This window comes from Maylandia zebra, linkage group LG17 (assembly GCF_041146795.1).
Source record: "Maylandia zebra isolate NMK-2024a linkage group LG17, Mzebra_GT3a, whole genome shotgun sequence".
Classification (NCBI taxonomy): Eukaryota; Metazoa; Chordata; class Actinopteri; order Cichliformes; family Cichlidae; genus Maylandia; species Maylandia zebra.
In genome coordinates, this window is record NC_135183.1 from 11,790,090 (window position 1) to 11,802,650 (window position 12,561).

General features: G+C 40.8%; 1 protein-coding gene across 1 annotated transcript in view; it reads left to right on the plus strand.

The window, feature by feature from the left end:
* LOC143412331 (uncharacterized) overlaps nt 1-11,328 on the plus strand; it is a 28,655-nt gene extending 17,327 nt beyond the window's left edge. Inside the window, exons 3-6 of the mRNA XM_076876067.1 lie at nt 8,567-8,727; nt 9,883-9,996; nt 10,297-10,383; nt 10,632-11,328. Of these exons, the coding sequence (XP_076732182.1) occupies nt 9,979-9,996; nt 10,297-10,383; nt 10,632-11,285 (759 nt within the window). The 5' untranslated portion in view covers nt 8,567-8,727; nt 9,883-9,978 and the 3' untranslated portion in view covers nt 11,286-11,328. The remainder of the gene's footprint in view (nt 1-8,566; nt 8,728-9,882; nt 9,997-10,296; nt 10,384-10,631) is intronic.
* Nucleotides 11,329-12,561: the final 1,233 nt, after the last annotated feature.

Sequence of the window (12,561 nt, forward strand, 5' to 3'; positions counted from 1 at the left end):
TAACTAAAGATAATGCAGTACTTGATCCTTTCATTGATTTCATACAGATACATACAGGTCATTTCCTAAAAAAAGGGAAATGTACTATTAATCATTCTATTTCATGTATTTGATTATTTCAGATGTAATTCATATTTTAGAGTAGTAATAGTAAATTACTTAATGTAATCAAGATGAGAGACCACGGCTATAAAAGCGAAGGTGGATTTGGGAAGTCTGTCGCAGCCATGTCCTGTCTGTATCCGCGAGCCACCCATTGCGGAAGGTGCGAGATTGATAAGGAGAGTTTTCAGAATTCAGCGTATATTGCGGGATAGACAGGATCCTTTAGCTCAGCGCGACAGTGTGCTCATAGAGAGATATCGATTTTCCCGTGAGGGTATTATTTACTTAACCAGCTTGTTGACGAGGGGGTGCAGGACCACCACCTGTCTTTTTTTTGCTCTGCCCTTTTCTTGGTTGCTGTTATAAACAAACAGATTACTTCAGGGTCTCTTTTCAAGAGACTAAAAGCAATATAAGTGATAAATATTACCATTCTGTAGAATATTCTTATATTTCACTTTTACTTGTTCCCATGTTCTAGTGGGTCCTGTTGTGGCTCTGATGTGAAAGAGGATATAATGTAACATAATATAATGTGATATAATGTAATATAATATAATAAATTTACCCTACCGCCTACTGGTGTTGGCCAGAGGGGCCGATGGCGCGATATGGCAGCCTGGCTTCTGTCAGCCTGCCCCAGGGCAGCTGTGGCAACAACCGTAGCTGCTTCCACCAGTGTGTCAATGTGAGAGTGAATGAATAGTGGCATTGTAAAGCGCTTTGGGTGCCTTGAAAAGCACTATATAAATCCAATCCATTATTATTATTATTATTATTATTATTAAATTACTTACGAGTTTAATTTGTCAGCAACTTTCTGCCAGCCCTCTCTCCTTGCTTTTGCAGCCTTTGCAGTGTTCCCTTGCGTTTTAATTAAACTCTGAAACTCCTGAAATCCCTCAATCAAGAGTTCTTGCTCTGCTGCCGAAAAATACTGAGCGCGCTCCTTCGACATTTTCGCCGACCAATCAAAGGGTTGCCGATCAATGTTTCTACTATCGATGCGTAGCCCCTGTTACGACACCCAGTGATCTCACATTACTTCATCCAGCTATACTAATCGTCAACAACAGGTGTGTTCGGAGAACCGGAATAGCGAGCTCAAAGTTAGCGCGATGATTTGATCTTGGATGTGTCATTTGATCTTGGATGTAGTAAGCGAGGTACGAAGAACGGACCCCAGGTTTGCTGTTGCTAAAACTAAACAGAGCTCCCTTAAAGGCACAGCCAATCACATTGGCCATATTTGTTACATGATGTAGGACTACAGTGGAGAATGTAATTTAACTCTTTCTCCCACTTTGACAGATCTTTTTTTTTCTTTCTTTTTATGTGTTTTTCTTTTACTTGAAGAGATCAAATTATTGGTGGGTAAAATTCAATAATCGCTGGATATTGGTGGGGACATGTCCCTTCCGTCCATGCCAAATCTACGCCCTTGGTCTGTTAAGTTCAGTGTCTTGTCTGGTTCTCTGTGTCTGTAAGTTTCCTGTTTTATTCTGAAGGTCTCTGTCTGATGTGAGTGTGTTCAGTTTACGTTTCCCCTGTCTCGTCAGCTCTGTCATTACTGTCATTATTGAGAACCCACAGCTAGAGAAAAGGCACATAGCTCAAAGAAAGAACTGGTGTCTACGCAAAACACAAAACTCAGCTAAGAGCCTACACTGAAAAAAAAAGTTATTTCAATTTACTTGATTTTATTGTGTACATCGGTCCCACATAATATGAACAAGTATGACTGACTTAATTTTCCACTTTCCCTCAAGTAATTAATGCTTGTCAAATCAAAGTATTTTATTTACATTAGATTACTTAAAAAAATCATGTTTGATGTACTAATATTAATCGGTTATCTTAACATCAATGTATTGCATAATGTCAATATATTTTAATGTTTAACACCAACTTATTTTTATTTGCCAGTCGTACGCAATGATATTATGTAATGTAAACACATTGCAATTATGTTCCTGCAACACAACTTATGGCTTTAAATCCTACTTAATTTTTTCAATTGAAATATTAACTGATCATTATTGACAAAAAAAAGGCAAAGACTGTGAGTGCTACTGAACAATTCACCTTTATTAAACTGTAACAGCAGTGAAAGCAGCAATTCTGCCATGAACAAATCCAAAATCACATCCATATAAACTTGTTAACACATTTTTAAATAGAGCCTGCAGAAATAACTAAAAGAAAAAGTTAGTTTGAGAATATATTTGCAAATATATCACAAAAAACTGACCTCAGCAGCAAATAAAAGAAAGTGCTTATAGATGATCCTGTCATCTCTTACATATAACATTTGAATTAATTACACAATTGAAAATGTAAACTAAATTAAGACTACCTGAAAAAAACACGCTTTTATGAGTAAACAGATTTACAAAATATAACTTGTGTATTATTTGACAACAGTTTCAGCTTCTGTACAAGTATTTATCTGTGCAAGATTTCAACTAAGTTGAGCCTTAAATGACATTGTTACATAACTAATACCAAACACCTACATGAATTTTAATCTTCATTTTAAACATGTAAGCAGGACATTAAGGTTGACTTAGAACATATTGCTAAAAATCGTCAGTAAAAATTTCTTAGAACATGATACCAAAAGGAAGAATCATCCTGCATTGCAGTCACATGAGGGGAAAGCAATGAAAACATAAGCAGTATAACGTTACTGAACACAAAATGAAAAACTGCAAAGAATTGCAGAAGTGCAGTCTTTGACTTCTCAATGAAACAGATGGTTTTTGAAAGCAAGAACTTTAGAGAGTTTAGCTCCATCCAGTTCCATGAAAACCTTCTGGAAAACGTCAAAGTTGTAGCGCAGGTCCGCAGGGTAAGCAAGGTTTAATGCATACATGAGTCCAAATAGCATTATCACAGCAAATGCTACATTATCCAAAGTCTTCGCCACCCTGATGCCTGCAAGGACAACTCTTGTTCATCTGCTGAAGCTTGCTCTTTAAGAAGATAAATTCAAACAGTGGTGTCTTCAACAGTCTCACTGATGGCACGTTCTTCGATGCCCTGTAAAAAAGAAGCCACGTTAGTCATTTCATGCCAAGTAAGTAATATGACAAACTGTGGAAAGTCTGAAAAAAAAGAAGAAAAAAAAAGACAAGTACATACCACATACTCCCGGATAAGCATGCCAGCGTCTTCACCCATGTAGATACACACTCCCTTGACAGACGCAGCATCAACATCTTTGCACTGAAATGAAATGTATGTAATTAGCATCTTCATTCAGCCCTTGTCCTTCATTTAAGTTTTAATAGTGTACTTTACATGAATGTTTTTAAAGTAAAGGCACACAAATTAATAATAGGTTTACTGGCAATTAATAATAAGTTGACAAAGTGAAGGTTAAAAAAACAAGCAGATGTAAAAATACAATATGAGAGAATTTATCATGGGAAAACATTTGAAATTCAGGCTTTATCACTTACATTATCCATTTATGCCACAATTCTTTTCAGTATTAGTCCAAGCTCTCCTCTTCTGTTGACCAACTTCACCAGGTTGTCCAAGTGGAGATCCAGCTGAGCCAGGAACTTTGTTTGAGGGGGGATGGTGGCAATTCTCTTAAACTCAGTGTTGATCTGAAAACATGAGCACAGAGGAATGAGCTTCAAAGGTTTACTACCTGGAAGAAGGCTGCAATCACTCATACTGAAGAAATGGGCTGTCAAATAACAACTGTGCCTTAACCATTTTAGGCTAATACCACAAGAACACCGTGTATGAGGCAAACCTTACCTCATGGAAATCAAATAGATCAGGCCATCTTGCCATGAAAGCCTCCACCATTGGTGCATCATGGACAACTTCATGTCTTCTGTATGAAAAAGTCTTTTCCATCTTGAGTTTCACCAACTCTGTTACTCTTTTTTTATGTCCATGTGGTGGGCTTTGGCATGTCAATAGCTTTAAGAGTCCCTTTGTCTGCTACTTCTGAAACTGAGATGAGGTTAAGAAACTCATTCCCAAACAAGGAATCCATAAACTGAAGTCTGAAACTGCCCTGAAGACAACACTGTCTCTTGACTTCAACGATGAGATCCTCAGTTGATTCAGGCGCTCCATTAGAGAGTGAGCCAAAACAGTCTTTAGGACCATAGGACTGTAGGCAAAAAAGAATGACATATTCAGAAAGAATCCTTTCAGTTTAGTTTTCATAAAGCTATCCATACCCAATAGTCAAAGTTATAAAGATCAGACATAAAAAAGAAGAATTTATCTAATGAAATACATGCGACTGAACCTATTACACTTATATGAACACCTTTTATTTCTATATGCCTTTTTAAAGTCACAATGTGGACTGATCCAATCTCATAGACAACCAATGGATAAGTTTCAAGGAGTTCACAGAGTGAAATGAGAGTGGATATTCTTGATGATACTGGGTTGAGCTCAAAAGCTCTGTCGTGCTCTCTGTACCAGCCACCAAGCTCTCTGACAATGTAGAATATGCTGTGGTACAATGCAGATATGGTTTTTCAGTATTCTGGCAATCCACCTGCTGCCCTTTGGGCCAGTACCATTCCATTTCTATAAGTTATGCCCTTTAATGTCACACACTGTGCAAGGTTGACCTCTAGAATGTCAGGGAATATGTACCTAATGACTTAAGCTATCTCCTCTTTAACTCTTTAAATCCACTAGAAAGGCCGATACAGCTGAGCTCTCTAATTCAGACTTGCCAAGAGATGGGGAGTTTAGATAGTAAGCTATCATCATCTGATGTTTTGACTTCTGTAATCATAAAGGTAAAAATTCTACCATCACAAAAAACATTAATTTTAATTGAAAAAAGGTATTCCAGTCCAGAAGAGCATCAATGGTTTCTTTAAAGTACCAATCTTTCCCTCATTTATACATAATGTTTTGAGAAGCAGCTCACATATGTTCTACACAAACTAGAAAAAAAGAGGGGGGGAAAGGGTCCTAATTTGTTTTGGGCCGATGTTGGAAAATTCACAATACATCACTTAATAAGACATAGTCTGTTGGACAAACTTATCTCCTTGTAGATATCTGCTGTATTACTTGGCCGTGACCAATAGAATAGTCAAGTAAGTGACACTTCACCTAAAACAATGACTAAATGGAAAAATGATTTGGCATTTATGGGCACAGGTTCTTAAACCCACGTCTAAGGTGGCAGGATCCTTATTATAACTGCTGCGTGTCAGCAGCAAGAATTAAGGTATAGCACTGTGGGGCTCCCAGCTTCTTAAACTCTGACGGTTACAGCCGGACTAATTAGCCACTGTAGCCATAACTAGCACGAGTAACACAAACACTACTGCGCTCTCTCAGTGATGTTTTAACTTGCTAAGCCATCAAAAACGTCAGTGCTCTCTGTCACATGCATAAATTCCATATCTGACCGACAACAGCTGCAATTTGTTACTATTTTTCAGTTTTAGCCACAAAGCTAATACCAACTTTAGCTAGCACTGTAAAAACAACATGTAGATGCATTACAGATTAATTTTTATATAGCATGCACTACAACACATCTGTGAAAACGTACCCAACTAAAACAAATGTATTTAAATTACTTACCTTCTCAGTATGCCTGACTCAGTGCCAAAGGTTGCATGTGGCTAAACAGTCTTCCAGAATCTGGCGGTCAATTGCGCTCTCCTTAAATTATGTTGTTGTCTTATTGGATAAGACTCTAGGTCTTATTATCCAATCATATTTAGTTGTTGTCTTTGAATATATTGCATCATTTCCGGTTGTTGTCAAACATGATTACAATGGTTTTAGTATTCTAATTTAGTCACTTTAAATCAATGCAAGAAAAATGAGTAGTCTCAGTATTGTTTATAATCAAGTAAATGGTACTTTATTTAATCATGTAAATAAGAGAAACATGAAAGGCTTGTGTAGCATTAACTAAATTCATTTGTGCAAATTCAAAAGCCTGCCAATTCCCATTTTTTCAGTGTACTTTAAATAGTGTCTTTAGGCACTTTGTTTCTAGCAGCCTATTGCAAAAACATACAGTTTGTTTAGTTGAATCTATAACAAATGTAAAGTTAGTTGCATTTAGCAGACATATAGTTGTACTTCTGCCAATAATCAAGATTATTTGCAAAGAATCATTAGCTTTATAAATCTGAGGAAGTTGAGGAGCAAAAAACATAAATAAGTGTCAGGCCTAAAAAATTACCAAAGACTGAGGATTAGTATCTGAAAGTCATGTCCTTAAGAGATGTTTCCTGTTTGTCATGCAAAATATTGGACCAAGCTCAGCACTCACATAGCAGAGATTTCACAATTAGGTGCTGGCTCTCTAGATAATGCCTCTTATCCCAGTGACACACAAGGGGGAGCTTGTTTATTCACCATTGAGAAGACACCCAACACTGTGCTTCCAAGAGGGTCAGTAACCCTGCATATATCTTCACTTATGGTGTAACATCTCTTTTCCACTATAACAACAGCTGTATGTTAAAACAACACAGCACAATATGCAGGAACAAAACTAAGTAAGTTTCATAACAATAACAGATACAGCAAAGACAATTTCCTTAAACTTAACATGAAGCACAGTTTGCCAGAGGCATGATGGGAGATAACATACAGATTACAACAGATTACATTCAGCCAAATCTTGGAGGTTTTGGGGAAGGCAATGCTGGCAAGGCCTTTTTTCCTCTATGGGCTATAAACCCACACCTGCCGGGTGCAAGACCTTGGGCACGATACACGGAGTCCAAAGTACCATCAGGGTGTACACCCCACCCCTGGCATCGTTGCCCACCTCTCAATTTTAAATACACGTAGACATTGAGGGCTAGCAGGAGGGACCATGCGCTTACCTGCTGCTCTCTGGCAGGTAGCTCCATGCCCTCCTGGGTTTTAAATGCACCTTAGAACACACATGCATCAACACTACAATGAGCGGGTGGAGGGAGGTTTGGAGTCTTCTCTCACCCCCGTTCTCTGCGACCTGCTGGAGCAGGGGGGCTAGGAGGAGGAGTTGGCCGTCCGACTGCGGTCTGGAGTGTGGAGCCTTCCTGCTGCTGCGGAGTCGGGGCCGTCTGCCTCCCCCCACCGCAGGGAAAAGGGAAACACCACCTGGGTCTGGGTGCAGTTCCCCCCTCCAGGGGCGAGGGCACCTAGACCCGGTTCGTAGAGTACGCTTGGGGAGTGTGATCGTGTGTACAACGTCTCTTTATGTCTGTCTCCACGTTGGTTGAGTGTGGAGTAAGTGCATATGAGAGCATGAGGGTGGGAATGGATGTTTGTATCTGTGTGTGCCTGTATGTCTGTGTCTATATGTCAGGTTGGGTGTCAGGCGCCACCTCTCTGGGGACATCTCAGGCCCTCCAAGGTTTGGAGGCCTATCTCCCCCCACCACCACTTCCCCTGCCAGTGGCGGACCCCCTCAGACATCGGTGCGTTGGTGGTTCTTTGTGTCCGGGGATGGGCGTCCAGGTACACACCGGCTCACTCCTTGGCGGCCGCTTATCGGGGCCTGGAGCCTGGGGCTCGCTCGGGCCACTTCGGAGGTGGGGTGCCCCCGGCCTCTCGGCCTGGGGCTCGGTCACTCAGGCACAGCTGGCTGCCGGCGGAGCTCACGGGCGCGTCACTGCAACTCCCCCTGGCTTCTGCTCCGCGGCTGCTGAGTGAGCCCTCATCTGGGACTCTCCTCAGCTCTTACTGAGACAGTGGCGCGGCTGCCCCTCTGTTGGTCTTCCTTGGTCTCTTGTGTTCTGGGGGCCTCTGGATGTCTGGAGTTTTGATCTCCGCCATACCTGCTTCATACCCTGGAGGACGGGGCTGTGGCTCCCCTCACTCCCTAGCAGATCGTTACATGGAGAAACCTTTGGAATGCAAGCATGCTGATCCACACAGGTATGCACACAGGTGTACACACGGGTATTCACAGACGCGGACTACAGCTTTCTTGGCTGCTGCCTCAAAGCACATTGTGCGCTGTCTATCTTGCGTGCTGCACAATATCGTTTATTATTTAGTATCTACTGATATCTACTGCTAGCTAGTTTATTGTGATGGTGCCGTTTTTTTTTATTATGTTGCTCTTTGTTGTTTGCTTTCTCTTCTGTTTTTTTTCTCCATACAGGTGACCCAGGTGTTTTGTTTTTTTTGTTGTTGTTTTTTTTTTTCTTTCTTCCCCCCTTCTCACCGGGTCACCTGAACAACTGAAAATAAAATAAATACATAATTATAATAAAGGTCAATCAAATGGACCAATATGGCAAGGCCATGATGATCCACTTGGTAAAATAAATCCGCTTGGCATCTTTCTTGGCCTTAAGACAACAATTCTGATGGCTAAAGATCCAAACGGGACACAAAAAAAAAAAAAAAAAAAAAAAAAATGAGACAATTTGGTGAAATTACAGGTTTCGTGCAGCACCAACATGTAAAACCACTTTTTTGTTCTGCTCAATTCCTGCAGGTAGGGTGCATGAGAGCTGTCCCGGCTGTCCATATTTACCTCGCAATAATGAGGAAGCTGAAGTTCAGAAGACTGTGACCAAGTCTCTGGAGAAATTCCACAACCAGAGCAGGCTGGCCAATCGGTTCACTCTGCTCAAAATCTCCCGTGCTACTGCACAGGTCAGATTACCACATATCCAAAAGAAACATCAAGATATGTGACATAGAAACATGCTATCTAACCAAATACTTACTGGCTTACTTAGGCCAGGAAGTAAAACATCCTATAAGGTAGAGGTGGGAATCACCATACATCCCACGATACGATATTATCACAATACTTAACACACGATACGATATTATTGCAATTTTTAAAAATATTTTGCGATATTCAGATTCTGTACATAAAGGTAAACTTTATCAATATTCATTATATCTAATATCAAAGTCTCGCACTCAGTCTTTCTCTCATTTCAGTCAGTTTTATTGTTGACAAACTGAACGGTTTGTATTACAGTCTAGTCCAACTTAACTGAATGCAACCATCTGGTACAATTATAGCTATTCTGAACTATGCAATTTATGAAAACTATGCAGCCCCTTCAGCAACTGAAGAACTTGAAAGTAAATTAAAACAAAATATAATTTTACATTAAATAAAAAAGTTTTAAACTTAATTAAAATAAAACATGTCTTAAATTAAAATACGTAAACTGTCATGTTTATTGCTGCCAAAAAAAAAGTTAAACACATTTGGACATTGAAGGAATGTCAGGATTCTTGCTCAGAAAAAGGATCAACATGCTCTGAAGTCAGAGCACAAAAACTTTTTTTGTAACAAAATATCGATTTCTGCTGTCCCTGTATCGATACATTATTAGCAAACAAAATATCACGATACTACACAGTATCGATTTTTTCCCCCACCCCTACTATAAGGACACCCAGAACCTTACATGCAATGTCTGCAGTTAAACACTATAGCTGATTGCCCCCCCCCCCCCCCCCCCCCCCATCCTAGATGTGTAGGGGAGGAACAGAAAAATCTCTAAACATACAGTTTAAGACGAGGTTTAATTTAAGTACAACAATGACAACTATTATCAAAATCAACCTAACACTGGGTGACACTGAAAAACTAGCGCATACAGTCATTACTTCTGGGCTAAACTGTTATAGTTCAGTATTGTCACTTTGTGCAAAAGGTTCACTGAAAAGCCCTCGATCAATCTGAAATGAATGAGAATATTAACAGGGATAAGAAAGATCTTTTATTCATCATGGACTCTCATTTAGATTGACATATTGTTATGCTTTTTGTGTTTGTGTTTCCAGGTTGTCGCAGGTTCAATTTACCGTGTGGAATACACCATCCAGGAGACCACCTGCCCCCACAGCACAGAAGCAGTGACGGCTGAGAACTGCCCCCCTATGGACTGCGAGTTTGCTGTGAGTCAGGAGAAAGAATTATTAGTCTCACTCATGTAAAGTTGTAGTCAGACGGGTTGATGAGATCAGTGCAGTATGGCTTTTCTGATCAGGGGGTCATTTTAGTTTTAATGCTGCAATCAAAGACCTCTGCTTTCCACTCAAAGCTCTGATCCAGTGTGTTCTAAGTTCTACTGACTAGTTTGTGACAGCAGAGGATTACTTTTTCATTCAGTATGTGTAATTGTTCCACCGTAGTAAAACCACAGGCATCCTCAATCCTCTGCTTTCTTAAGTTTTTTCTTCTTTTTCTCTTCTCAGCACAAGGGCTTCTGTAAGGCATCCCTCTTCCAGCCTCTTTTTGATGAGGAGCAAATTAATGTCGACTGTGAGCTCTATGTGCCTGAGGTAAGACTCATTAACATCCATCCATCCATCCATCTTCATCCGCTTATCCGAGGTCGGGTCGCGGGGGTAGCAGCCTAAGCATTAACATGTCATATCTGTATTGTTCAAATATCCTTCAGTCGCATAGGGAACAGTGTAAGTAATAAATGGTGATGGGGGACCTAAGAAGGCGCTTAGTTTCCTTATGCCTTGGGCTGGCTCTGTTTTGTAAACTCTTTATTATAGTACACTCTGTATAAAATCTCCAGGCTGCTAAGAGACAGATGATGCTCCCCCTGCTGGGTGGAGAGACTGACCACAGCCACAACGACACACACTCACACAGCCACGACCACACCAAGAGCCACTCGCATCATGGCCACAACAGGAACCAAACTGATGACCACAATCACCACCAAACACATGACCATGCCACAGGCAGTTCCCACAGGCACTGGGACCACTCCCACGACCACGGTCTGAACCACGATCATGTGCACACTCATCATGCCAAGGCACACAACAAGCACGCTGTAGGTGTGCACATCCATGAGCATGACCACGAGCTGGCTCTGGACCACGACCACAAGCACGGTCACCTACATGAACACGAGCACCACCACCATCCCCACGAGCACGAACATGAGAACACACCCCACGATGATGCAAAGGGAACAGTGATAGTCCTGCCTGCCTTGGGCCAGCCTGTGACCTTGCCTTCCTTCCCTGATGTCCCCGCCGGTGGGCCTGGAGTTGGAGTCACTCTCCCACTTAAGCCTGACCCTCAGGTTCCCGGACAGATGGAGCCCGCCATCGAGCCCTTCCCAACCTCAGTCTCTGCCCTGTGCCCCACCAAAAAGGGAGGGGATCAAGGTGTGGGGATTCTCTTTGCTAATGACCCCATGTTCAAGCCGGCTGCATAATGTGGTGTATGAAAATGTAATAAACACAGTGTGCAAAACTCATTTAATTACTGAAATATATAAATAAATAAATAAATAAATAAATAAATAAATAAATAAATGTGTGTGTGTGTGTGTGTGTGTGTGTGTGTGTGTGTGTGTGTGTGTGTGTGTGTGTGTGTGTGTGTGAATGGACTGGTTCTTACACCGTATAGCGCTTCCTTATGCTACCTGAGGACTCAAAGTGCTTTATAGAACTTCATTCTTATTCGACCTCATTCACTCATTCATAGAGGCACTGTTTTCTATGCTTTTACTACATAAGTGCTTTCTAACATCGACACACATTTATATTTCAAAGGAAACATCAGAGAGCAATCTGGGACAATGGGCCCATATGGGTCACAAATGGCATGTTTGCTGGGAAGGTACACTTTAGTTGAGACAAGTGGCTTTATTGTCATTCCAACCGTGTGCAGTGGTACAGTACACAGTGAAGGTGTGTGTGTATATGGGATTCTGCAGCTAGGTGCTTGGTACTTTAAAATTAGTTCGTTGCTAAGTTACATGTAATGTATTAATGCTGACATCCCTTGGTTTAGGTAATGTTTTTCTCCTTGAATCATGTATCGGTTAGTGTTAAGTGGCTTAAAAACTGAAAACATTCTGCTGAAAAGGTTAAAGTACAAAGGAAAACTGAAAAACAGAAAATTGTCCAGTAAGCCTGAGGAACTATTGCTGTAGATCAGTGGTTCTCAAACTTTTCACAGTGAGTACCACCTCATAAAATATATGGCTGTTGAAGTACCACCCTTATGATTAACATTAAAGTACAATAGTATAGGCCTATTTAACACCATATACAGTTTGCATGAGACAATTTTATTTCTTATATGAAAATTATTTATTTTAACTGTCATAAAGAGGACGTGACAAGTGATAATAATAACAACTGTACTGCATTAAAACATTCACAGCAGGTGGGATATCTTTAAGTGATGACGTATGAACCCTACTACCGGCTCCAAACTACTCTGGGTTTATTAAGGCTGTTGTGTTTTTAACATATTTTAATGCTTTGTATTTTGTTCTATTTAATCTGAACAAGCGTTTATTTACAGTGGCAGCAAAATGACAATAAATCCCCGTGCACTTCCATGACTCCCGTGTCGTGTCTTCTTCTCCAAAGTCCATGCTCAGTGCTCTCCACTCCCGTGTGTCCCCACACCCCGTGCTTGCTGCCCTGCGGTGTTCCACGCTCCTCCTGAGGGGAAATAACAGAGGCAGCCATCAAGAC